The 26,980-nt window shown below is 48.1% G+C and overlaps 2 protein-coding genes across 2 annotated transcripts in view; one reads left to right on the top strand and one right to left on the bottom strand.

Moving 5' to 3' along the window:
- Positions 1–720: 720 nt before the first annotated feature.
- On the bottom strand, positions 721–2,441 carry RPL35 (ribosomal protein L35). Its single transcript, XM_064728106.1, has 4 exons — positions 2,310–2,441; positions 1,858–1,994; positions 1,453–1,534; positions 721–927 (listed from the first exon to the last, which is right to left on the bottom strand). Exons 1-4 carry the CDS (start codon positions 2,310–2,312, stop codon positions 778–780), a joined length of 372 nt encoding a protein of 123 aa, XP_064584176.1. The 5' UTR covers positions 2,313–2,441; the 3' UTR covers positions 721–777.
- Positions 2,311–26,980, top strand: part of SCAI (suppressor of cancer cell invasion) — a 38,079-nt gene continuing 13,409 nt past the window's right edge. The window contains exons 1-14 of the mRNA XM_064728113.1: positions 2,311–2,376; positions 2,556–2,785; positions 2,886–3,080; positions 3,226–3,270; positions 13,931–14,062; positions 19,948–20,043; positions 20,648–20,734; positions 21,252–21,350; positions 22,009–22,105; positions 22,866–22,964; positions 23,597–23,749; positions 24,569–24,670; positions 25,233–25,334; positions 25,957–26,035. Coding sequence (XP_064584183.1) covers positions 2,311–2,376; positions 2,556–2,785; positions 2,886–3,080; positions 3,226–3,270; positions 13,931–14,062; positions 19,948–20,043; positions 20,648–20,734; positions 21,252–21,350; positions 22,009–22,105; positions 22,866–22,964; positions 23,597–23,749; positions 24,569–24,670; positions 25,233–25,334; positions 25,957–26,035 — 1,582 coding nt within the window. The remainder of the gene's footprint in view (positions 2,377–2,555; positions 2,786–2,885; positions 3,081–3,225; positions 3,271–13,930; positions 14,063–19,947; positions 20,044–20,647; positions 20,735–21,251; positions 21,351–22,008; positions 22,106–22,865; positions 22,965–23,596; positions 23,750–24,568; positions 24,671–25,232; positions 25,335–25,956; positions 26,036–26,980) is intronic.

Genomic DNA, 26,980 nt, shown 5'->3' with positions numbered 1-26,980 from the left:
TATGTTCGAATGCATTGGCTGCACTAATTCAAACCATGAGTGCTGCAGCCCTCACGCTCCAGCAGCACTGTGGAACTCTTGCTCACAATCAGAACCAAAAAAGGCTTTTGGAATTGCAGCTCCATCTCTGAGTCCCAAAGAACTCCATGGGGGACAAACCATTTAACCCGTGCTGTGCTTTGCAGGTATAAGGAAGTGTGGAATTGTGAGGCCATGGATGCCCTGGGAGTTCAGTTCTTTTTCATACCCCGAGCTCATGTGCCCTCAGAAGCACCCAGACCCACAGAGAACACCTGATCTGACACTATCCCTCCCCCAGAGGGTTGTCAGTGGAGTCAGGAGCTTCCCAAGGATCTGAACCAAGTGCTGACAAGTTTCCATGATGTCCCATGAAATCCCTCAGCTAATTAATTTTTTTCTATTAACCCTTCAATACAGGCACAAGATAAAATTTTAAACTGTAATAAATAGTGATAAATATTGACTGACTGCCAACATTTGTGAAAAGCTTCCGTTCTCGATCAATACCCGTTTGGATGAAGCAGTCTCACGGATCTGTACCCATTCACTGCCTGCTCCTCAGAGGCAAATCAACTGCCAGGTCTGTATTTCCATTAGCAGTTGCACACTTTCTGTGAACCCTCCCATTTCCCTCCATTAGGCTGATGACTCCTTCATGGGCTCTTTACCCACCACCCCCAAATAAACCACCAGTGACACTTCCAAAGCAAACTGCATTTAATGAGCCATCCTGCCCCGAGTGCAGCTGGCCCGGGGCTATGCCTTGATGGCGAATTTCCGGGCTGGGTATAAACGTTCCTTTCTCTGCTGCTTCTTGGTCTTCAGGTTCTCCTCGTGCTTGTTGAGCCTGCGCCGCATGGCCCTCGTCTTCTTGGGCCGCAGATCCAGGGGCTTGTACTTCTTGCCCTGTTTGCAAAGACACACAGCAGCTGAGCTCAGGAGACTTCTCTCCACTGGGAATCACGGGTGCATTGTGACTTTTGCAGCAGCTCTGATTCAGTTTTAAGTAAGGCCTGATCTTACAAGCCCCACTTATCCAGCACCCCTTGAAAAGATCTTTTTTCCCCAACCAATATGATCTAACTCAAACTCCAGGAAGTGATAGTCTAAAAATTACAGAACCATATAGAATTTCTTGGCCACCTGTGAGATGATTAAATTGAAAATAAGAGTATCTGAATTTCTGCAAACCACATCTCCCAGCAAGTCCACCCCACAGAAGGGATGCTGCCAGAGGACTCTCCTGCAATAGGAGACACACCAAGCTTGCAGAACTCTTGCACTAATATTTAAAAAGCAACCATGACCACAGAACTTTAAACTGAACATAAATTATAGTTTTAAGCTTTTAAGTAGCAATCCTTCCCAGAAACCTTGTAATTGTGAACGGCAAGAGTGTAAAGGCCACTTACGGAAAATGCCTGTCCTTACCTTGTAGAACTTCCTCAAGTTCTCCTTCTGGGTCTGGTTGATGACGGTCAACACCCTGGCGATGGATTTGCGCACCACTCGGCTACAGGTGGGAAAGAGAGGGATGTGAGCACACCGTGCAGGAGCAGCTCTGCGGGCCGAACCCGGGCTACAGAACCCGCGTGTGCTCCGGAGCCCCCACACTGAGCCCCGCTACAGCCAACACCGGCAGCGCCCGGCCCAGCCCCTCCGAGCACAGACATGCACCGGCCCTCAGGCCTAGGGAGATGCGCTCCTCTCCCACGCGCGATTTCAGGTTTTTCTTTTCCAGAGCACGCAGCCAGCACAGCCTGCGGGAGCGCCTCAGGCACGGTGCCCGGGACTCGGCGGCCCTGCCCAGCTGCCCTCGGCCCCGGCCCCACTCACATCTTGGACAGCTTGGAGGCGGCCCCGCCGGTCACTTTGGCCACGCGCAGCTGCGACAGCTCCACCTTGAGATCCTCCAGCTGCTTCAGCAGCTCCTCCTTCTTCTTCCCGCGCAGGTCTCGGGCCTTGATCTTGGCCTGCGGGCGGCGGACAGGCCGTCAGTGCCCCCGCCCGACCCCCGGGCCCGCGTCCCGCCCGCCCTCAGCCCCCGCGACGCGAATGTGCGGGCCCAGGGCCCGGTGGGATGTGGGCGGACGGCCTGGATTCCCGGGCCCGGTGGGACGAGGGGGATGCCCGGGTGCCGTTCCCGCGGGATGCCATGGATGCCCGGTGGCCGTTCCCGCGGGATGCCCGTGGATGCCCGGCGGCCGTTCCCGCGGGATGCCGGTAGATCCCGGAGCCTTTCCCGCAGGATGCCGGCGGATTCCCGACGCGGGACCCGGTTCTCTCACCATGGCGGGCGGCGCGGGGCGGAAAGGCGGAAGCGGCGCAGGAGAGGGGCGGTGCCGCGGCCGGACCGTACCAACGCGCGCACGACGGGGGGAGGAGCCTGGGCCGCGCGCCCCCCGCGGGAGGCACGGTGGTCCCGGCCGGGGCGCTGACAGGCAGGGCGGGAGGCACGGCCGGCCCCGTGCTCCGGGGCTGCAGCCCCGCGGGAGCCGCTTGGTGCTGCGGCTGCCGCCCCCGCTCTCTGGCAGCCGCCGGAGCCCGGTCAGAGCGCAGCCGGTGTTCTCACGCTGGCCGAGGTGCGGCACTCTTACACCGGCAGTGATGGGGACGTGATGGCGGGCGGGGCGAGAGCGGACGCCGCGGCACCGCGGAGCAGGGACAGCGGCAGGGGCAGGGCCGTGCGCGCAGGCGGCCGCGCGGGACGGACAGACGGACAGACAGACGGGCCGGTCTCGCTCCCCGCGGCGCCGCCGCCGCCGTATCCAAGCAGCCGCCGCGCCTCACCGGCAGAGCGCGGGAGGGCGGAGCCTCTCGATTGACGGCTGGCGCAGCCAATGAGAACGCAATCTCGCCGTTAGCCTGGGCGCGCGGCCAATAGGAGCGCACGGGGGCGGGGCTGGCCGGCGCGGACCGGCGCGAGGCGGCAGCCGCGCTCCGCGAACCTCGGCGGCGCTGCGGCCGCGCCCGGACCGGGACCGTGATCGGGACCGGCGGGTGCGGACGGTGAGCGGGACCGCCCGGCAGCGGTTGCCCCGCTCCGGCCCGGCCTCCAGGTGCGGGGGGCGGAGCGGCGGCGCGGGCGGACGCGGGCGGGGCGGCGGCGGCGGCGGGGGCGGGCGGGAGCGGCGGCGGCGGCTGCGGGCGCCTCGGGGCAGGCCCGGTGGCGGCGCGCCCCTCACCGCGGTCTCGCCCCCGCAGAGCTCCGGGCCGGGCGGAAGAGCCCCGCCGCGCGTGGGAGCCCAGGTAAGGCGGCAGGTGCGGACGGGGCCCCCCGGAGCATCCCCCGGCGGCGCGGCGGGGCCGTGCCCGGTGCCGCGGTGAGGGGCGGCGGGGGCGGGAGCTGCCGAGGCCCGGCGGCGGCACGGGGCCGTGCTGGCCGCTGTCGTTGCTGCTAACGGAGAGGAGGAACGCGATGTGACACGTCTAACGCTTAGGCCCGGGCTGGCAGCGCAGCCGGGATAATCACCCTCACGACCCCCGTTATTAACTTGGCCGCTGGCCGCGCTCCCGCTCCCTTCCCGCCCGCAGCCGCGGGGCCGCCGGTGCGGAGCGGCCGCTGACAGGTAGCGGCGTTCGGCATCGCCGGGCGAGCCCGTTGGGATGGAACGTTGCAGGATTTTACGGGAGCAGTCTGTGCGGGGCTGGGTATCCAAGCTGCCAGACTATCCAAGGTTTGATGGAATCGTCGTGGGTTCGTTCTGATTTTAAACTTCCATCGCAGCACCAGCTTCCCTTGTCACCAATTTTTATTTGTTTTTGTACAGAGAGGTGTCTTGGACAATAGGTGACATGAGATGCCCTTGGGGACAGAAGCTGGATGGTTGTTGTGTTGTGTCATCCCCTCAAATTTCTTGTCTTATAAAAATGTGCATAACCTGTTAAAACATTCAAGATCAAGACTGCAGGTTTTCAGCTCTAGATCTAATCTCCTACCACAGAACAGGACCTGTTTTCATCAATGTCTGAGTTGCACGTCTCTCATTTAATAGCCAGACTCCAAGCTTCTACGCTTTATCTGGGCCAAGCATTTCTGGTCCTCCAACCTGTAAAATGGACCCTTTAATATAAAAAAAATATCTGAATTTTGCACAATCTATCCAAATGCAACCTATAATTCATGGCATCTTGTCCAGCTGATGCAGAGCAGCGCTGTGGGCCCATATGAAGACTGAAATGTGAGTGAGTCTCCCAGAATGTGTGTGCTTCCCTCTGCTCCTGCGGGCAGCGGGACTGCTGTGGTGGCAGCAGTCTTTGCAAATTGTAGAAATTCATCCTGGTGTGGGTCTTGCTGTGGGATCTGCAGGTGCAGCTCCTGCCTGGGGTCTCTCACCCCGCCTGACCCCGCGGTGTGGTGGCTGTGCTGTCCCTGCAGGGTGGAGGAAGCACTCTGGGGGCCTGGTGCCCTGCTGGGGACCATGTGTGTAGAAAAGAGGCTTCATTTTCAAATTAGATTAATGCAGTCTCATTCAAGATGTTTGAATAAATTGGACCACGATTATGTTAAATGAAAGAGTGAGTCACTTCACCATGAGCAGAGAGCTTTATTCTCCAGTCATCCTAGGCTGCCAGAGCAATCCAGACAGTCATGAATGTGATGGCCAGGTCCTTTACTGCAGGAAATAGAAAAACCATTCACAGAAACTATATGGAGAGAGGGAATATTTTGTTGTTCTACAGAGGAGAATGTGATCGTTGTTCTGTCTTGCAATGTAGCTGCAATAAACTATCAGAATTCAGCTGGCAATCCATTACAAGGCAAGTCCCTTACAAACAAGGGAATATTTTATCACAACCATGTCTAGTTGGGCTTTGCTCTACGTGTAAGAACGATACCGTGTTCTGTGCTCTTTTGAGAAAGTCGATCTACAAGTGATAAAGATGCTGAAAGTGCATTCCAGCGGGAGCAACATGAAGCTCATTGTTAATCATTCCTGTGCGCCTGTTTTATTTTGTGGAGGGGAGTAATAAAAATGGAGCGTAGCGATTCCAAACGTCGAGAAGGTTCTGCCCCGAGCCGGCTGTGCCCTGGATCAGGTGGGGGTGTCCGTGCCCTGCAGGGGGGGCACAGGCTGGGGAGTGGGAGCCGGGGGCTGCAGCTCTCCCGCCGTGCTGCTCCCGTCACATGATGCTCTGCACAGTGCCCTGCTCGCACTGCAGCTGCCTCGCTCGCATCTCGCATCTCCCCTCTTCTTGCATCACTTTCATTCTGCTCTGGCTCTGTCGGCGTTAAATGGAGCTGTTGGTGATCTGCTGCGGCGCAGATGGATAATGGGAATTCATTGGGTTATCTGGACACGTTACTTTGTTGGCTTATCTTTTATTCTGCTTGGTGTGCTTTGGGTAAGGAGGGAAGATCTCTGGTGTGAAAGTCTGTGCTGAGGTGGTGTTACTGCCTAAAGAGCTGCAGTGGAGCTGATATTGAACAAAAACCCCCAACAGCCCCGCTAGTCCCCTAAAGCACAGTACAGCTATTGGATTCTGACCACAAAAACCTGGATGTTGATGTCTTTTTATACAGAACTTTACACGGTTCTCATTTTTTCATAAAAATGATTGCTTCCATTTTGGAGCAATCCTGGGAGAAGGATAACCAAGACCTGTACATGCAGATTTTATAATAATTTTGTTTGGTGTTCTTGCATAAGAATGTTCTGCAGGCTTGGCTTTTATAGCTAAGGTGCACTGTTGAAGCACAAAAGCTCTGTTCAAGCTGTGTAATTTTTAAACAGGCTGGAAGCAGAGGTATGGTATGGAGCATGTGTTGCAGCAAGAGGAGACAGTTCAAAGGAATGGACCAAGTTGTGTGTGGGAGCTGCACTGAGGGTCAAATGGAGGTCTGGTTCTGTAAAGTATGTAAGGAAGTTGCCAACACAAATATTACCTTGCAGCTTACATGAGCTGAGAGAGCGCAGCACAGCCCTGCAGCAGGGATGGAGCACAGTAACCATCAATCTGGTTCCCTGAGGATGTCAGTCAGGAAAGGAAGTGTGCGCTGCCAGACAGCCTGGATGGAGCTGCAGGTTTAGAGGACTTGTTGTTTGAAGTATTTTTAATTATTGCTATTAATATAATGGAACACAGAGTAGAAGCTGAGTTTTTGAAGTATAATTAAAGCAGGAGTGAGCAGAGGGATTTCTGTGCTGTGAGGCAGAGGCACGGCTCAGGAGCAGTACCTGCTGAGGAAGGTGAATTCCCAGAGTGGTGATGCTCTCCATGCAATTCCCAAACGTGCTGGCAGCTCCCACCAAACGCTGGATTGGAGGGAAGAGCTGAACCGAAGGGATCAGAGAGCTTTCCCAAGCTTGTCCTGCACTCCCTTTGTCAGAATACAGTTCCAGTTGGAAGGCAGCCACTGGCACCTTGGCTGAGGATGGGAGCAGGCTGCAGAGTGTGACGATAGCTGCCCTCCAGATCGGGCACTGGCCTCAGCTGCCATTTGGGCCAGCCAGTAAATCATTTGGCTGGCTGGAAGGGAGCCTCTCCATCTCTCCATCCCACTGCTGTACAATGCAGCTCCGTGCTAGCTGTTTCATTTCGAATTAATGAGTGTACATAAAAGAGTTAAAGCATCAGTTGTTGTCGGACGAAGAAAGAAAAATCTTTCTTGTGACTGGGATGCTTTTCAGGAACTTGGCTGCTGGGAAGGCGAGAGGCATGTGCTTTTCCACCCTGCTTTAGGTGATGGCTTAGTTCAAGGGGGCCCAGATTTGGCTCAGTCAACAGTTGTGTTGGCGTCTTGCCATCAAATGTGCATAAAATGGAGCTGACTGCAATTCCCTGCTCACTCTAACATGGAGGGGCAGGGAGGGACCCGAGGCTGCGGTGCCGTGCCGTGGGTTGGCCTGGCTGTGAGGGTTACCCTGGGCTGTGCCATCCCTGCAGCACGAGCCCTTGCTTTGTGACTGGCTCGTTGCTTTCCTGTCCCTGGGTCGTATTTTGGTGGCTTGTCATAACTAATGCATTTCAGCCCTCGTTGTGCCTGTGCTCCCAAAATCTCTCTCCTTTCTCACAGTGGCTCATGTGCTGTTCCAGATGTAGGAGCTTGGTCTCTCATTTGCAGACTCTTGCTATGGTTCTGTGGAATCGAGATAAAACACAACTGGCATTTTAGCTGCTCCAAGAACATTGTGTGTAAATAAACCACTAAATAGTTCAGCCTGTGAAATGTAAATACACACAGCTCACTGCCACAGCTGATGGTGTTTTTCTGTCTCCCTTCTACCCTCCCACCCCTGCCAAGAGTGGGCCAGCCTGATGGTTTTTTTCCTCTTGCTCTTTCATACAAAGCAAATGACTGCTAAGTACCATGTAGGTGGTATGCAGGCACCACCACAGATTCATGATTTGAATTTGGATGAAAAGAAACGCTTATGTCCTCTTCCACATTGCTTCTGCACCATCTTCTGGAGATTCCTAGATTCTGATGACCCAGAAATTCTTCTTTGGTCTGACTTTGAGCTTGAGCCTGTTTTTAATAGCAAACCAGTGAAGTCAGTAGAAGAGCAGAGGCCCAACTGTGATGACATTTTTAGCCTGTGCCCTTTGTTCATCCTATACACAAAAGGTCGTGAACTGCAGTGAAAGAGGGATCACAGAGGGCGCAGAACAGACAAAGCTGGAACAAATTGTCAGTGGCAGAAACATAAAGAAGAGAAGCGAAAGTTTTGTGTTCTGAAGGCGATGGAAGGCCACGTGCATCCCACGGTGAGATCATGTCTCCTGTGCTCAGAGTGATCCGCCCAGAGAGGATTCAGAGGAGGCTGCTGCTGAGGTGTGGCTCCCATGATCTCAGTGTAGGAGGCAGGAAGGGACTGCACGGTTTCCATGGCACGATGTTAATGAGCACCTCCGCGTGTTTCTGAGGGGAAGGATGCCAAAACTGCAGTTCTGGATGCACACAGGTGTGCTTCCTAGCAATAAAAGGATTTTTGAATACGTCTGAAACATGCAAAAAGCCTGATTCTACAGGCCTTGAAATTAAAGTAATGGGATTGACACTGCATGTTGTATTTTCCAACTCATTTCACTCAGAATGGAGTTGAATGTGTGGTGCTGCCTATTTCCCTACAGGAAGTCATGACCCTGTTCCTGACGAGATTTCACAGGTAATGCAGAGGTGGCAGCTCCCCTTAAATCTGAGCTCTTATCTTCTCATCCTCTGATGTGCTGAGGAAGGAATGATGCATTCATGTAAGAGCATAAACTTTCAGTTTGCAGTAATAAAATTTGTGTAACTTGTATAACAGTTCTTGTGTAACTGAGTGCCTGCTCTGTGCCACTTCCACTGGCCACAGCAGTGTGCAGCTGGGGAATGTGTGCGTGGGTTTATCTTGTTTTCTTATTTATCCCCTGCCCTCTCCTTTCCCTTTTTTGGGAATGCAATTGCATGATCAGGCTTCCTCTTTTTTCTTCTCCAAGCAGCTTTTCAATCCCTTGTCTAATGTAACTGTTGTTGTTGTAGGGGGAAAGGTCCTGAAGATTATCTAGTGAGTAGTTTTCACAAAATTCAAAAGAAGTTGATGTGTTTAGCGCATCTATGAAAGGGAAGGACAGACAGAAGGAAGCATCTGGCCAGCCCCTCAGAACGTGTGGAGCCCCAGGGCAGTGGCAGCTTGCCCTGTGCTGGGGAGAGCTGGATTTATTGGGATGCAGAGGGAAGGATCAATCCAGGTCGATGTGGGACCAGGCTCCCTGTGCCTGTAGGAGCAACTGCTGGCCCTGACTGTTCGTGCACTGGGGTGTGCGTGTGTTCATACACAGGCTCACTGGGGTTTGTGTCTTTTTATTATTTATTTTAAGTGATTTCCCTCTTGCCTAATCTTTGGAGGTAATAATATTTTTGCAAGTTAGCTCTAAAAATATGTATTTTAGTAGGAAAACCAGTTTCTTGGAGAATTGTAACTATGTACCTCCAATAGGAGGTACTTGCTAGACATAGTTACATCTGCAGGTGATTTTGTCTGCCATGCTGTAATTTGTACACAAAGTCAGTAATTCATTTATCCTTAGTGCCCTGTGAAGTAAACAAACATCCAGGCAGAGAGAACATGATTTAACAAATATTATCAGTGAGATACAACAGCTGCTTGTTTCTGTTTCCTAAGTTCAAGTTGCTTTTCACTGTGGCAGTCAGACAGAGGTGTCCCCAAGCCCAGGCTGTGCCGTTTTCCTCGTGCATGTGCACAGAGCACTGAGCAGAGCTGGGACACAACGCTCGGGTTGTTCCATGAGCTGGCCCTGGGCATTGCTGTCCCCGGGGACTGAGCCTTGCCAGGAGCTCAGGTGTGGGCTCAGCCTGCTCCCAGATGCTCCTGCAGCATCCAGCACGCTGCTGGAATAGGAGCTGGATGTGTCTGCAAGAGCTGCAGCCTCTGCAGTGCAGACGTGCCCTGAGGTGAACAGTGGTTGGGGTGAGGAATGTCTGTGATCGCTTCCAAATTTTACTAAAAACCTTGGAATCATAAAGAAATATTCCCCCCCCCCCCCGCCTACATTTTGCGAAGAAATGGTTTGATGTATAACTGCTCATTGCCATTCCCTCTGAATTCCTGACTCCAGCAGGCTGTGAGGTTTTCAGTGCCTGTCTGGGGGGAATTGCTAATTATTTATTTCAGTGTTTCTTGGGCAGAACTGAGTGGTGTCTTGGGAACTTCAGGGCAGTGGCTGTTGATGGAGAGTTAGGTATTCTGGCAGGAGGAATGAATTTGGTTTCTAATGCATTTTGTGTTGTCTGAGGCTCTGTCAGGACTAGCACTCTGAGCAGATCACATGGAAACACACAGATGGTTTTCCCAAAACGTGCAGTATAGCGTTGAAAGAAAACATGAGACACGAGTGTGCCAGTCTGCAGAAGAAAGGGACGGGCAAATAGGGTGCCAAGGTAGGCATCCTGCTTGGTGAAGGTAAGATTGGCTGGTTTTTGATAGAGTTTTGGGACACGATGGTTGCAGGCTTTGTGTATGGACGATCGGGAGGTTGGTTTTATCTGTGCTGGTAATTTGCAGATAAGGAATAGATACCAGCTGGGCGCCTGGCTTTGTGTCACATCCCCTTTTGGCAGTGATGCTGTGGGAGATGTGTCAGCATGGAAAGTGGAAAGAGAGCTGGTCTCTCACTCAAGGTTTGACAGCTTTAAAATCCTGATAGACTGGAATGTGTTTTCCACCATTGGTTTTTGTAGAGAGCAGCTCTAGGAACATCTTAGTTTGGGGAAAATCCTGTATCAACAAGATAGATGAACAAAGTGTGTTTGCTTTTGGTTTTTGGTTACTGCTTGTGTCTCTAAGCAGGGAGTGGGAAGCATTTGAAAACCAGTCAAGGTTCCATAACTGAGAAGTGATGGCTTAGAAAAAGGCAGTTGAGTTGTACAAGTGCTCTGTCAGGGGGTCCAGGTGCCACATCCAGGAAACTGCTCCTGATCCTGCCTGTCCTCACTGATACATGAGCTGACAGAGCCCTGACATCCTCCTGTGCCCTGTGCCCTCAGGTCACACCACGGCTGCACCTTCAGTGTGAGAGGTTTCCTTTGCTGTACACGTCGGGTGGGGAGTTGTGACCCTCCCCTTCCAGCAGGCACTGAATGGCAGCTTACAGTGATGCTGGCTGTGGAGCAAATCTGAGAGGATGTAATGCACTTATTGAACATATCCATGCTGGGCTTGCATTGTCAGCTGGATTTCCCTGACCCAGAGCATTCCCTCATGGCTCACGAAGCCTGCCTTGCTTTGCAGGCCTGGATCCCAGGGCAGGGCCAGGGAGAGTGCATACCATTAACTTCAGCACTCTTTTTCCCTTCCAGCTAGCCTGGAAAACCTTAGCCAAAAGACAGCAAACCACAGGGAAGTGGAGACGTGTGTGATGTAAGTGACATCTGACTTTGAGAATGCTGCCCAGCACCGTGAAACCCCTGTCCCTGTCCCATGTCCCTCCTCTGCTGCCCTTCAGCTCCAGCTGCCATCCTCTGGGGTGGCTGTGAAGCTCTGCTACCCTGGCTGCTGCAGTGGGATGAATTTGTCAAATCCAGTAATGTGTTGCATTAGGCAAACCTGGAATGGTGTGTTCTGAGAGCTTGTAGGGAAGAACCTGGCACACCAAGTGTGGGGCTTGGCGAGCACGGCTTTCCTGCCTTGTATGGCCTGAGGAGTTGGCAAAATCTTTGAGAGAATAATAACTTCTGCTGGAAGCCACCATTTTCTGACTTATTCTAACAGTCTTTTAAACCAATGTTTCAATGTCTCCTACAGACTCTGGAGAGCATTTTTTAATGTGTTACTTAAGAAAAAATTGTCATTCAAAACATCCCAACAGTTTCTTTTGCACGAAAGAAAGCAAAAAGCATCAAGCAGAGAACAAGAAATGAAGTAGGTGATATTCCTGGTATAGTTGGGCTGTCAAAACTGGGAGAACTGTCTGTCTGCAGATGATCCATGTGATAACTTCTAGTATCAAAGGGAAGGAGAGGTCCCCGTTGTGGATGTGCTCCTGGTTGCTTTTTATTTACATTGTTCATTTGGAGCTGAGCAGTCCCTCAGGAAAGGGCCATGTCAGGAGCTGTATTCCTCCCTTTGCTGTGCCCACTTGCTGTTCTAATAATAATTCTCCCTCCTGTCTGTACTGCTGCTGCATTACAACACAGTCCTTAGTGCAGGAGCACCTCCTCCTCTCCCGAGCTGCTCCTGATAGTAGCTCTTCCTTTGTACAGCACCAAATACCACCCTCTCCAGAGCACGATAAGCCAAAACCAGTGCATGAAATAACTAATTTTATTTTCCTTCTCTGTCAGCTGGAAAAGACAGCTTCACATATTTTTCCGGCGTTCTGATAGCTTTCACATTGGCAGGCTATGGATTTTCTTGTGTATCTTTTATTGATTGCATAAATGGCCTCTTCACAGTGGGTCTGGTGAACTCCTTGCATGTGAGAAGTACTTGGTTTTAAAAAACAACCCAAAGCCTAGCTGGTTTTATTTGCCTGTGCCAGGGCTGGCACAGGTTATGTTGGCAGTGGTTGGGGTTGTTGGGTAGTATAACTTTAGGGTGATGTAAAATAAAATTCACTGCCATGAAATGAAAAGACTGATATCTAGATTGTCTGAAACATACTTTGCAACTGAAGCAAGCTCCTCAATTTTTGCAAAAGTGTCTGAAGCTGCTCTGGAGTGCCTGGAGTGCCACGGTGGAGCGCAGAACCTACGGGCTCGCTGCAGGATTTAGGTCACCCTTGCTGTGGAGCACACAGGACCTGGGGTATTGTCCCTCTTGCTGAAATTCCTGAATCGCCTCCTGGCTGCTTCTGACATTTGTTTTTCAGGTCTCGCTGTTCACTCCAATCTCATGTGTTGGTGCTCTGGTGCTTGGTGTTGTTTGTTCTGTGCTGTGTAAATGTGAATGCTCAGAGGTTTCAGGCCCAGGCTGGGGCTCACAGTATTGATGTCCTTCTTGCCAGGCTCACGCCAAAGCTTGTGGCATCTGGGTGCTATGTTTTAGACTCTGGCACCCATAGTGCAGTTACCTGACAATACAGAGACACTTTTAACCTTTTTCTGGAGCTCTTCAGCAAGTGGTTTGTGCAATGCCCCCACGACTTTGCTCTGGTGGGCTGTCCCGTGGGTGTGTAAAAACAAGTCCGTGTGGGCTGCCTCTTGTCTAAACTGGGGAATCATGAGGCTGCTGGGTTGGCAGGGTGGCCCTCTAACTTACCCCAAAAGCTGGGTGGAAACTGCCAGTTCCTGCTGTGCTTGTTAGGCATGAAGTGTTTGTTCAGGGAAGCATTTCTGAAGCCTCTTCAGTTATTGTGAAGGATTTTTTTGTGCCAGTTGCTGAAAGATGCTTCTGGGTGCTTCCTGATGGCTGGAAAGAGTGAGCTTTGCCATTTCCTGGCTTGGACTGGGACATGTAGGTAATTATTTGTGCAGATAGCATCCCAACAGAAGTGCTGCACAAATGGAAACCTGTTGCTTACCAGAAACACACCAGAACTGGCAGGGAAGCTGCTGGAAGTAAAAGCCCTGCATGTGCCCAGTTAGAGGTGTGTTTATCCTGCACAAAAATCCTGAGCAGGGCAGAGCTGAAGACCTAGCAGCCATTTCCAGAGATGTTTTGTTGTTGTTTCTGCTGCAAAATCTGTAGCTCATCTGTGTATGCTCAAAAGGGTAATTTGATATCTGTGGATGTTTGGAGTAAGATTTTTAAAAGCCACTCTGCCTCTGTAAGCTTTCATATTCCCTTACTCACTCAATGCTACAATTACCTACATTATATCTTAGTTTTTTGTTCAGGTGTTTATTGTACAATATAACATTTTACTCAGGTGAAGAATAAAAACAGATCTGCAGGTATCTTTGTGGGTAATGCAGGCCATGGAATTAAACAGTCATGAGCCTGCAGAGAGGAAGGATGGTAGGGTACTTTTCAGCATTCTGGCTAAATTTGCCTTTTTTCAGCAATAGGAGCCATTGAGCTACAGTTTTCAAAGCAACAGAAGAAAATGAAATGTAAAGAGAGCTGAGGCTAGTCTCTAAATACAGCTCCAGGATAAATACCTCTGCAGAAGGCAAATTTGGAGAGGATTTCTTTGTCCAAGTGTGAAACCCAAGTGCTGTTTGTGCTACAGTCCTTCATTGTCAGTTTTGTGTTTGTGAAGACAGTCTTCAGAGTTATTTTATTTTGTGACTCTTGTACCACTGTTACTTTTAATTTTGCTCTGTTAACTAGTGCATTGTTCAATAATTAGTCCCATGCCTGGATTCTCAGCTGTTTTTTTTAATGAGTCTTGAGAAGAGTAACCTATGAAGAACTGCATGCTCTGTGTTACATCCCCATGGAACTGAACATGCATCTCAGTCTGGATGAGTTCGTAGCAGCCGTTGATTTTTGAGTAATTATGGCTGTTTTTATCTTCATAGGACTGAGCTTGCCCTAAAAGAAACCATGTCATCAGGGGGAGCTGAAGATGATATTCCTCAAGCAGAGAGAAAAACGGTGACAGACTTTTGCTACTTATTGGATAAATCTAAGCAGCTCTTCAATGGCTTAAGGTTAGTGGATTTCTGACAGTATTCCTTCAGAAAAGCCTCAGAACACACACTGCAGTATGTGATGCTGGAGTCAGTACAGTGAACATTTCAAACCCCAAACCAGTATGTTTAGGAGAGAGTAATGCACCCCTCTATGGGTACTTTTGGACCATGTATGTAAGAATGTTTGGAGGAGCAGAGGTTCCAGTTTATAGTAAACTAGGATTTGGAAATCCCATTAAATTGATGTGATTATTGCTGAAATTGTGTGTCTGAGGGCCACAATTAAGGATTAGATGTGACTGTGTGCAGACCACAATATGCAAATGCAAACCACTACTGTCTCTGTGGAAAAAGAAAGAAATGAGGAGGATTTTTCTGGATGGGAGGAAAGTAGGAAAGGGAATATCTTTGGGGAAGAAATTTAGTAATAAGCAGAAACATCAAAACCATAGCCTGTATGTGTCTGCTGAAACAAGTGCTTCATCTGAACTGTGGAGAAAGGTAAAATCTACATTTATCTACTAAGCAGCTGCAACAACAGCTGGAAAGTCCAACTGCTTTGTCTGCAGGGGAATACACGTTTGGACAGTAATATGGATATCCTGTTTTTGTCAATATATGCTGAGTTAAACAGCATGTATCCAAAGCTGCTTTATTTCTAAGCTTTGCTGTAGAGTCTCTTAAGTAACAGGGGTTTGAGCTCATATCTGGTTGGCAGTTCAGCCTCTTACTGGTCTCTGAGTAATGCTGTATGTTTGGGCCCTTATAGCTTGCTGTTAGTCAAACACAGATGGTTAGCAAAGATGCTTTTAATTCCTCCACCCCCCGCTATTGATAATCCCTTCATGTGCTTTAGAAGTTGATTACCAAATCCAAAACAAACATTTTGTGCTCCAAAATCTGAATGGCAAATGGGCAATAGAGACAAGGAGTTTTTGGTGATTGTGTTTGACCCCCCATGAAAGGCAGTCTAAAGCAAAAGGGCTGAGATTTTGAGACCAGGATTTCCAGGACTGTATATGACATTACACTGGCTTTCTGATATAATTTGCTTGAAATTTTGGCCTGGAATGAGCACAGTTGATGTGTGGCTGTGTGCTGCTCCAGTTCAGATCAGAGGGTGGCAGAGAACCTCCAGCCATTCTGTGCCTCCTGTGCCATGGAGGGAGGTAGGGCTTGTGTCAGATTTCGAGATGAGAGATGGAGTTTCTCAGTGTATCCATGGTACTTTTCCAGAAAGAAACCTTCTTGTCCAGCTAAATGAAAAGAAAATGGAGAATACCTTTGGATGAAGTATGGTAAATAAAAATAGAGATGGGATTAAGCAGCCAGTGCTGCTGTGTGAAAATAGGAATACTGCAGAACAGGAAGCTCTGTCCTTACTGTAACCTGGCACTGTTACTTCTTACACTTGACCACCATTTCACCTCTGAGACTTGTGATTCCCGTGGGCATAATGACAGGATAAAGCAACATTATAATTCTCAGGTATCTGCTGTGTTAGTGCTTGTTCTCTGGGGAGTTCACCTGGAAATGTCTTGGCAAGCATCCCAATTCTTAGTCCAGTTGCTTCATAATAAATGCGTTTGATTCATGCCTGACACCTTCTGTTTTGAAGATGATGACAGCCTTTGCTGCTGTGTTTTTTGCTATTCTCTTGCCCCTACCACATTTTATAGAATAGAAGAGATGGGGGAGGGAGGAGAGCAATGATTTCCTCCCCAAAACCTCCTCTGGGCACTTCAGCTCCGGGGAGCTGAGCCTATAGCTGTGTTGGCAGCTGCTTAGCTGTTGCTGCTGCCAAAAATTGCAAGGGCTCAGCCTGCCACGTCTTTGTTTCAGTAGCATTTCCTTCCTCTCTTCCCCATACAGATGCCAAATACAGCATTTGAGGAAAACATATGATGCTCTGCCAAGGTGGCTGCTCGAAAGTGCTCCAGTGATAGCATCTCCTGTGGCCATGCTGCCAGGGTGACCCTGGGGGCTGTCATCCTGGGCTCTACCCTGGGCTATAGGCTAGAATAAACTGTTGATGAAGTGTGCTGCAATGGCTCTCTTCTCCCCTTTCCCCACTCCCACTTGCTTTTTTCTTGGAAAAGGCTGGGAAGAGGGAGGCTGTAAGGAAGCAGTTTGTCATGGTGTATTGTCACTGGTATTATTTTCTTTTAAATGTTAAAAAGTGCTTAAATGTGTTCAGTATCACAAAGAAGCCTGGAACTTCAAGGAATTAAAAGACTTTCAGCAACTGTATTGAACTGTATTTTAGGGAAGTGATTGTCCCTTTGTACTGGGCACTGGTGAGGCCCCTCATGGCAAGAGAGACACTGAGGGGTTGGAGCGTGTCCAGGGATGGGAACACAGCTGGGACACGGTCTGGAACACCAGGAGCAGCAGAGGGAGCTGGGGGGCTCAGCCTGGAGAAAAGGAGGCTCAGGAGATACCTTCTGGCTCTGTGCCACAGCATTTCTATCCCACTGCTGCTCAGGTTCTGGGAACAGGAGCCTCTAACTACTACAAGCCCATGAACATAAAAGGAAATTGTCTCTTTTTATCACCTGTCAAAACTGTGAATGTCTTTAAAGCTTTGAATGTTAAACTTACAGTTATTGTAGCCTTCCTCTTTGAAGCATGCTGCTGAGTCTCTGGGACTTTCTCAGCATCTTTAATGTCCCTGTGTGACAGCTTCCATGTGGTGCTGGCCAAGCACACCTCAGCACCTTTAATTGGGCTTCAGCCAGTATTATCTGGCAGCATGGCTGAAATGAACTCCTGACAGAGAATTAATTATGAGCACATAAGTAGTGCTGGCCTTTGCAGAGACAAAGAGTACAGCAAAAATTGGATAAAATTCTGTCTGTGAAATTTGCCCACCAGCCACACTAGTGCAGCAAGAGAACCAGTCTTGTGTGCCCAGTGTGAGAAACCCATCATTCTAGACCATCAGAGTTTGTGTCTTCACATCCCATTTGGAATGTTCTAAAAGCCAAGGAACTGGAAATGGTTTCCACTTGTTGTTGCAGGCTATTGTACTGTCCTAAATCAAATCTCCAGTCCCTCCTCTGCATTTGGATTCTTTTGGTTGCCCCTTTTTCCCTCCTGTAGTGGTGTTCAGCCAGAGCAGTGCTGAGCCAGAGCCTGGGCTGGGCACACCCCACAGGACAACCTGCTGCCTTTGTCTCTCCTCACTGCCCTGGTGTCCTCCTGTAGATCTGGAGGCAGCAATAAGTCTTGCTATAACATAGCTCTTGAGCTCTCACCTTGGGTGTATAATTGCTTCTGGGCCATGTATTCCCTGTCTCCTTTGGTGGGAGGAGCTGTGCTAAAAGCCCACTCTGCAATCAGCCGAGGCTTTGGGATTCTTTTGGGCTAATTCTCACCCAATAATGCACATCCCTATGTTCTGTTAGAAAACTGCACTAAATGTCCTCTTCTGCTTATGCATCTCCTTCTCATGGCAGAATTTCTTGGTACACAGGAGCAGCATGTGTGATGTTCAGCACAGAGCAGTAGAGGGGTGGCAGGAAGGGCAGCTCTTGTCTGCAAAAAGCAGTAGTGAAAGCACAGTAATGTATTGTCATAAATGAAGTTTTATTACAGCCGTGTCAGAATACTATCAAAAGAACAAGTGCTACTGTCTGTTTCCATGGAGATCCTTCCCGTTCCCCGGGGAGCCGAGGAATCCGTGGTGTTGTGCAGCTATGCCAGCTGCAATTAGGCAGGCAGGCTGCAGGAGGAATATCCGTGTGGACAGGCAGCAGGGGCTGCAGGCAGCAGTGCCAGGCACAGGGGCACTGCCCTGGCAGGGGCTTCTGCAGGCACCCTCACTGCCACACACTCACATCGAGTGCGGCGCACAAATCGAGCTTTGGGGTATATTAGAATGTTTAGGATGTGCAGAGCAAGGTGTGGAAGGGGGAGGTGAAGGTGAGTGTGTTAATTAGCTCACTGATGAGGGGTAGATGCATGAGCATCGTCAGCCCATACCTGCACCATAACCCTGTCTGCTTAATGCTTAGTTTGTGCAGGTACCAGTGTTTGAGAGAAGGGTGCTTTCTTGGGTTGGGGTTCTTCAAGTCAGCTTGTTAATTCAGGCATTCTATAGGTTAGTGCCAGGGAACTTTGATTTGTATGGTTTTTTAAAAAAATTATCCATTTCAGTGTTGGTTTTTAATTGAACATTTTTTTAATATATACTTTAGCATTGAATCTTGTGGATGTGCTAATTAAATTAAATTAAAGCTACCTCTTGCTGTGTCAGAGTCTGTGCTGTATCTTGGGTGTGTGTTTGGACAGTGCCTTAGCTTCTTTTGTTTAGTTAAAATGTTTACATCTATTACAAGGAGAGAATTGTTCCTTGCAGAAAATGCTTTAAATTTGCATGTGTTTGTATCAAGCTGTATTTGAATGAAGATGTTGGTACCCTGAAGCACATATTTATATTCCTGTTTACCCCTTGCTACACAACATACATTGCAAGATTTTGAGCAGCCCATTGCAAGTTTGAAGGGATCTTTTTTGTTTTTTAATTTGGTAAAATCCTGCCCAGATTCCTTGGCATCTTCATGGAATATCAGCACCAAGTACTGGAATGCTTTTCCAGGCTGGTAAGGATTCATTTTACTTGTAGTAGCTGAGCTAGGTCCCTTCAAGCTGTGTGGGAAGTACAGTTGGCTGACGAGCAGAAGAATATTAATTTCCTTTCCTACCTCGGGTGCTGTTAAAGCAATTACAGTGAGCAGAAACAGGCCAGAACACTGCTCTGAAGTGGTGTGTACTGCTCTGCTTCTCTGGCTCCCTCAGAGGACATGGCAAGGTTTCCTAGAGGTGCTGCTTCCCTTGGTCTCTGCCCTCCAGGCTTGGATGTGGCGTGTGCTGCTTTTCTGTCTGCTGAAGGTGGCACATGAGCCTGCACAGGGATTTGAGAGAGCATTCCTTGTGGAAATCAATCTTGAATCAAATAAAAGAGGATTCTGTCTTGGAAAAGCCGTTCTACTTCCACTTGCAGAGTTGTGCACCTCCTTTGAATGAGCTTTGGTGTAGGTGTGTGGGGAATGTGTGCTCAGTGGGACTCGGGAGTTTGGTCCCCTCTGTTGCATTTATTTCAAGATTCAGGTCACTCCTGGGAGGCAGGAGAAGTGAGGGTTGAGAGCAGGAACCTTTAAAGCCAAAATCCTTAGGAATACATCATAGTTGTGGGGTGGAAATGTAGCACAGCCTGGAAATGGAGGGGAGGCAGGAGAGCAGAGCTGAACTGGGTTGGCTGTCTCACCTTGGAGCACTGGAGACTGACAGGAACAAAGCAGAAGTTCTCAGGTTGTGTCGTGTCACTAGCTGTGAGTGAGAGGGTGACAAATGTGGTGATGGTGTAACAGAACCCAGTGGGTGCTGACTGTGAGCATCCATCTGCTGGCCTGACCTGCTGATAGTGGGGCACTGGTTTTGGCTGTGATGTCACAGGCTCTGTTTCTGAAACATGGCTGTATCTGTTTGAGAAAGATTCCTTCCTTCATCAGTAACAATAAATATTACCAGTCTCTATTAACTAATTTCCATCTGCTTGTTCTTGGGTAGGGTTTTTCTGTATTATGATATTTTAGGAGTCCAATTTGTCTTTCTGTGCACATAACCATATAATTACTTCTCTTTTAGCAAAATTGTAAGATATTTTCAAACACCTGTTGCATGTAGGAACACGATCATTTCCTATTTGGAGAGATCCAGTAACAACAGGTTTTGAGAAACTGTCAATCATAGTTCTTGTAGTTCTGGGTGCAGGCAGGATTCTAAAGTATGTGAATGAATCCTGGACAAATCAGTTCTGACTTTGACACAAACGTGCTCCTGTTGTGTTGGGCTGACTGGATTCTGCTTCCTAATTCTGCTTTTGTCACTGTCTCTTGCAGGGATTTACCTCAGTATGGGCAGAAGCAGTGGCAATCCTATTTTGGGCGAACATTTGATGTTTACACCAAACTCTGGAAGTTCCAACAGCAGCACCGGTAAGGAAATGTTGTAGGCAGATGTGTTGTGTGGGTTTAAGTGCAGCTTTAATCTCTGGAATGCCCAGAGCCCCAGCTAAGATTGAGATTTCACTGTGTTGTTCAAGCATGAAGGGAGGGAACAGCAGCTTCCCGCAGTGCTCACAGTCTATTGAATTAAAATGTTGCAGAGTGTTCAGTGGGACTTTTTAACAAACCCTTTTGCTCTACCTGAGTGTGTGGTGCTTTAATTTCTTACTGAGGAGGTGATGGATTCTGCAGAGCAGGATCTGGAATGGTGTGAAGTCTCTTGCTGCAGCGTGGGCTCTGATCCTTCACACCTTCCTCTGGCTGCATAGTCTGAATGTTCTCCTGGGAAGTGGTGACCTTTTGTTGTGTGTATTTTGTGCAACACACTTACGTCTGGCTCTGGCAAGTTTATGCAAGATAAACGGCCCTTCTTGTGGGGTGTGTGTGCTGCTGGCTCTGTGGGGCTGCTGCTGGCAATGCTGCACCAGTAATGAAAGCTGAATTTGGCCCTGCAGTGGCTCTTTGTCTTGTCTGGTGGGATGTTCTGGGAAATTTGGGAATCCTTTTAATCTTTCTTTTCTCTCTTGCGACATAGACAAGTATTGGACAATCGGTATGGGTTGAAGAGGTGGCAAATTGGGGAAATTGCTTCCAAGATTGGGCAGCTCTATTACCATTATTAGTAAGTAAGCACAGAAGAGGATTCAGTGGGCAATGCAGGGTTAGTGGCAGCTGCATGCCAAATGCCTGGATGCCCAGTCAGGAGGAATCAGTGACTGGGCTGGTCATGATGCCAGTTTGTGAATGAGGGCCCTGGGGACTGCATGGGGTGCTGCAGGGAAGGGCCCCTGTGAGCCTGGTGCCACTGCTACTGCCCAAGGACTTCTCTCCTGCCTCCAAAGGGTCTTCCACATGTGCTGCATTGGAATGTTGTGGGAAAATGTGATTTACAAGTTTGGGAACTTAACACCATTCAGTGACCCCATCACCCGTATGTGTGGTGCAGGATGGGCAGCTCTGATTGATTCTGAAATGGGATCCAAGCTCTGACACATCCCACAGTGAGAGTCTGGCTCTCCTGGGCTGGCACTTGAGGAGGGAGCTGTGCAGGGAGGCACAGGCCGGCTGAGGGGCAGGAAGGGAGGTTTGCTGTGGTTTCTTTGCTGTGAGGCAGTGAGCTGACGCCCTGTTCCCCGCAGCCTGCGCACCTCTGAGACCAGCTATCTCAACGAGGCGTTCTCCTTCTACTCAGCCATCAGGCAGAGGTCCTACTACTCCCAAGTCAACAAAGAAGACAGGTATGTCTGGATGGAAGCCCTTGTTTTTTCAAGACTAGAGAGGTATGTGGAAGCAGCAAGGAGCTATAAACTGTAGGAGCATAACTAGGATAAAATCCATGTTGTTGAAGGAAGTTTTTTTTAATCCTTCTGCCACTATTGAAAAATTCAGGATAAATAAGAGCTTTGCTGTATGACTGGAAGAATACTTTGTTACCTGGTTCTAGATAGAAAGCTATTAGCCCCAAAATTTTGTAATTTTAAATCCTGAGTGGTACCAGTGCTGGGAGCTAGAATGCTGTGGGTGGAAGATGGGTCAGCTGGGCTGGAGCAGAGGAATCTGTGTGATTCTCATCAGGCCTTTCAGGGGAGCAGCAGCTCACGCTGCAGTACAGCAAGGTTTGAACAGCCTGCCATGATATCTGACTCCCATGCTCCTGTCAAGTAGGGAGGCTGTTGCTTTCTTAAATTATTTTTTATGTCCCTGTACTCAATTTTAACTGAACCTCCAAGCAGCCAGGTGGCTATTCATCACCACATGAGTTCAGTCAGAACTCTTAATCTGCAACTCTTCAGCCCTGCTGTGGTCTTAAACTCCTCCTCTCCCTTACTCCTGCTACCTGCCTCTGTTCTATTTTAATCTCAGTTTTGGCTGTGATGTTTTTGTTGTTGTGTCTAGGCCTGAACTAGTGGTTAAGAAGCTACGTTACTATGCAAGGTTCATAGTGGTTTGTCTCCTGCTCAACAAGATGGATGTTGTAAAGGACCTTGTGAAGGTATGCTGGAATCAGGACAAAGGTGCTGAGGGGTGGGAGGCTGCTGATCCTTGCTTCTCTAGTCTGTCTGACATCCAACACAGGGAATACCTTCTGTCATTCAGACATTTAATAATGACACTTGAGGATCAAATGATTTGGTTGCATTGTTTGAATGAACAGCAAGTAAAAATGTTCCAGAAGCTGCAGCCCAGACAGGGAGGTGCCCTGGAAGTGCAGCAGAGGAACAGCAGGCTGCTCCCCACAGCATATGCTTCCCAGCCCTCTGACAACCTCGCTTCAAGCAGTTCCTGGGCCTGACAGCTTTGTGTAGGTTGCATTGCTGTGTGTGTCACAGCTCCCCTGAACTGCAGGCTTTGCTTAGCACAGCTAAACCAGCCACACCATCCCCTTCCTCAAGGTATTTAAAGTTACTTGCAGGCTGAAATCTGAGTCCCTGGTATCCATAGCTTATGGTAATAACCGGTGACATAGCTGTGAGTGGGATAATTATACTTAACTCCAGATATTCTTTGCATTTGGACCTACGTAAAAGACAATTTGCATTGCCAGAACTCAGTGTAGCATTGGCACTCTGTCTGCTGAACGAGCGCGTTTTGGCTGGCATGTTAGTCAGGGGTGTGCTGCATATGTTCTCAAGGAATTTATTTATTTATTATTCTTAAAGGCCAGCACAGCTAACCAAATGTAAGGTTACTGACTGCCTGGTAAAGTCTGGTTTTAGGAGTGACTGTGTCTGTCTCTGAACTGTTTACTTCAGGAGCTGTCAGATGAAATTGAAGACTACACGCATCGTTTCAATACTGAGGATCAGGTGGAGTGGAACCTGGTTCTTCAGGAAGTGGCAGCATTTATTGAGGTGAGAATAGCATCCCCTCTAGTTGTTTCAGAGTTTCTGTCTTGTTGATGGAAGTGTTGTGTATCACCACATTTGTGAGGGAAGCAGGTGTGCCGGTGCAGGGGCAGTATGCCTGTCCCATGAATCACTGACACGTGTTCACAGGAATATTTAAATATTGCCAGAATGGGTGGCACCATTATCATTCACTCTCCTCCTTAGCTATTCTTTTCTACGAAGGGAAAGCAAGCTAAAATAGGCAAACTAAAATTATTATGACTGTAGGAATATGTAGTTTATTCTGCATGAATTTGTAAGGCTGTTGATGACATTTGACTCCTCAGATACAGCAAAGCTGAAGCAGAGTCCATGTCATTGAAGGCAGCACGCTTTTCTCACTGCTGTACCTTCATGTGCTTGTCATGTGCTTCATGTATTTCTTGCAGTCCCTAAGAACCTTGCTTTTCCAGCTGGGAAGGCTTTACTCTCTAGCCTGCATACAAATATACAAATACACGTGTGGCAAAGTAATTTAAAAAATCTGCCTCATTTGTGAGATGTTTATTGTAAGTGCCGAGACCTGCGGACTTCTCTCTGACTGCAAATCTGTATGCTTTCCTGAATTCTTGATTTATTCTGGTTGCTTTTTTTAGGCAGACCCTGTCATGGTTTTAAATGATGACAACACCATTGTAATCACCTCTAACAGGCTTTCTGAGACGGGAGCTCCGTTGCTGGAGCAGGGGATGATAGTGGGACAGCTTGCTCTTGCAGATGCGCTCATTATTGGGAACTGCAACAACCAGGTAAAGGAAATTCTGGGCACCTGGCTTTGCATCCTTGGAGTCCCCCCTGTGACATCCCTTCTGATCATACAACAGAGATTCCAACAGAGGAGAACACTGAAATATTTTATTGTGATGGTTGCAGTGGTAGCAAGAGGAAGAGGGTTCACAGAAATAAGACCTAAAAATGAAATGTTAGATATTAGATCTGTGGTACTGACCTCTTATTGTTTATATTCAACTTGTCAGTTAAGTAGACACAATTGATTTTCTTATACTGGATTATTTGTAACAACATTTGAGCATGGGAGACCTCTAAGATACCTCTAGAAAAAGCTTGACTTGAGCTTTCATATGACTCACTCCAGCTTGTTGCAACTTCAGTGGCAACAGGAAGAGGTTTTCAAAAGACATTCTAGGTTCTGTTTTTAGATGATAATGATAGTGAAGTTGTACAAATTTCTTGGCTTCTCTCTGAGCTCTTTTCAGGTAAGCAAGGGAGTTATTTTTAAACTACAGCTTCATCTGTCTTTGTCAGATTTTGTCTGAATTCATAGTACATAGCTATTTCAGCACTTGATTAGTCCACATCCCAGGGAAGCCTGTAATTTGGAAGCAGGGGTCTGCAGTGCAGTGGTAGATCAGTAACAAATAGACTTTGTCTTCTGTGAGCTCTTGTAGAAGTCATTCACAGCTCTTCAGAGATTCAAAGATGACACTGACAGATCCCTGAGAGAGAATGGCCTCTCTGGTGTGCAGTGCAGTCTCTCAGCTGCATAATTCCAGAGCAATTCTGTTTAATGTGTATCTGGCAGAATGAACTGTGTGCCTCTCCTGCAGGTCAAGTTCAGTGAACTGACAATCGACATGTTCCGGATGCTGCAGGCTCTGGAGAGGGAACCCATGAACTTGGCATCTCAAATGAACAAACCCGGAATGCAGGTCAGTTCCACTTCAGACAAACCTGGCAGCACATCTTAACTGGGTGTTTTGTTGGTTGATTGCTTTTAAGTAGTCTACTCCTTCAGTATTGCCACTGTGCAGAGCAGGTTAGTAAAGGTGGTGTAACTTCCACTAGAAATTAGTGAAGAGTAGCTCAAACCCATGGATTCATCAGATTACTGAGTCCTCTGAAAGTTAATGTCCCCTTCAGAGAAAGTAACAAGTCTTCTATCTGGGGCCAAAAGAAAATATGGAGATTTTTCATTTATTTAATTGAGATGAAGTGTGAATTTTGTCACTCATTTCTTGGGTGATACTTGAGACAGTAAGAAAGATTTAGTTTACAAATTTCACTGAGGGATAATACAAAGTTATGGTTTGAATACTGTGGTTTGCATCCTGCTTTCCTATGTAGTAGGAAATGCAGAATGGGCAGACCATTTGTATGGGTAGTGTGTTGGAACATTCTAATAAATAGAAATTTAGAGGGTTATGAGACTGCTTTGATAATATCTGGTTGTTGGGTTTTTTTGATTAGGATTTTGTTTCTTTCTTTTAACAGGAGTCAACAGAGAAACCAGCCAGGCGGGAAAACCCCCATAAATACCTGCTTTATAAACCAACTTTTAGCCAGCTATATACATTTTTAGCAGCATCATTTAAGGTTTGTGAAATCACTGAATTTATTTGTAATCAAAAATATCCAGGAGTGTTTGTGACACTGAATGAAATGTGGATCTCCACTGATCTGGAGAATAGAAAAATCTTAAGAGTATTCTCTCATTTTATATCATGCCAAGCCCGAACCAAAATGGGGGAGGTGTATCAGGAGATTGCTGCTCTCGAGCACTGTACAGCTGCTGAATCTCCAGTCCTGTATCCCACTCAAACTGTAAACAAAGCTTCCCTTGTGCATTGTTTGGGAGTTGGGCTCTGTGTGGATCTTGGCAGCTTTTGGGTTCCATATCTTGGAGAGCCTCAGATCTGCATAGATAGTGAAGGAGTCTGTGTGGAGCAGGTGCTTTGTCAGTGCTGCTGGAGCTCTGGTACCAGCCTGGAGGTTTGTGTGGAGACAAGTTGAGACATTTCATCAGTGACACTTTTGGTCAGTTGGAAGGGGTGTCTGTGCTGGGGCAGGGCCAGTCCGTGCACCAGGAGCAGAGAGGGGGGAGCCAGAGCAGGAGTAGCACAATTGTAATGACAGTGTGTTTATGGAGGTGATGATTGAGTACTAAAATAAACTTGTACCTTTCTCCCCTGGCCCTGGGCCCCTGTTTGCATTGCAGGAGCTGCCTGCCAACAGCGTGCTGCTGATTTACCTGTCTGCCACGGGCGTGTTCCCATCAGGTCGTTCGGATAGTGAAGGTACAATAAAGGAATGCTCCCTGTCATGAACAGGGCTTGAATTCTCCTGATGTTCCAGGACAAGTGACCAAGAATGATGTCACAAAGCTCCTTTAAAAAGACAAGTCAATTCGATTCTCCTGTCTGCTTAGTAAGATAGCCTTTATTTTCCACAAACAATAATACAATCTTTGTGTTTTAATTAGTGTGCATTAGCCTGAGAACTTTTCAAAGGACACATCCAGGTTTTGATGCATCTGAAGTATTAAAAGCCTCCCAATTTTGAAGACCACGTGGCTCAGTTGATGCATCAGCACAAAGTTCATAAAATGGCTCCATGGCACTCTGATCTTTCCAATGCCCAGCACAGGAGAACGTGTGGCCAGGATGTGGGTGGTGGAAGGACTCAAGCAGCTGCAGGGACTGGTCTATTTGCACGCTCATTAACCTGACAATTCAAGCCCTTCTCATGATTTTTAACAATTCCCCTCACCTCACCCTCCTGTTCTTTTCAATCTAGCAGAATATTTGGATGCAGCTGCAATATAAAAGCTGAAAACTGGTTGGCTGAAGTAAACACGGTCCAAAGATCTGTTTATTAATTCCAGAAAAAAGTCAAAATAATTTTTTAACATCCTAAATATTATAAAAAACCTCATCTGTTTGAGACTTGCATTCCTTTATAAGATGCATGCTTTGTCCACCCCTGTGCATGATTTATAGAGCTCTCAAAATGTTAAAAGAAAAAAGAAAATCCCTGTCAGCTTTGGACAGCGGCAGTGATTTTTTAAAAATGCTTTTAACATTTTACTTCTTGCTGCAGCTTGGTGATAGGTCCTAACTGCAGTGTGTCCTCTGAGGCCTGTGGTGTGTGCCCCTCTCTGCATGTGTTGTTTCAGCTTAAGAGCTTGTGGCAGAGGCATCGAGGCTCAGCCAGCTGCGGAGCAGCCTCACCACGGAACCCAT

The sequence above is a fragment of the Zonotrichia leucophrys genome, chromosome 17, assembly GCF_028769735.1.
Source record: "Zonotrichia leucophrys gambelii isolate GWCS_2022_RI chromosome 17, RI_Zleu_2.0, whole genome shotgun sequence".
In the NCBI taxonomy this organism is placed as follows: Eukaryota; Metazoa; Chordata; class Aves; order Passeriformes; family Passerellidae; genus Zonotrichia; species Zonotrichia leucophrys.
The sequence above is the reverse complement of the archived record's forward strand: the minus strand, read 5'-3'. Positions and strand labels throughout refer to the sequence as shown.

Coding starts and splice junctions, on each gene's coding strand:
- RPL35 (XM_064728106.1), bottom strand. Junction 1,535..1,857: donor GCCTCCAAGCTGTCCAAGAT/GTGAGTGGGGCC, acceptor TCCCACCTGTAG/CCGAGTGGTGCGCAAATCCA. Junction 928..1,452: donor ACTTGAGGAAGTTCTACAAG/GTAAGGACAGGC, acceptor CTTTGCAAACAG/GGCAAGAAGTACAAGCCCCT.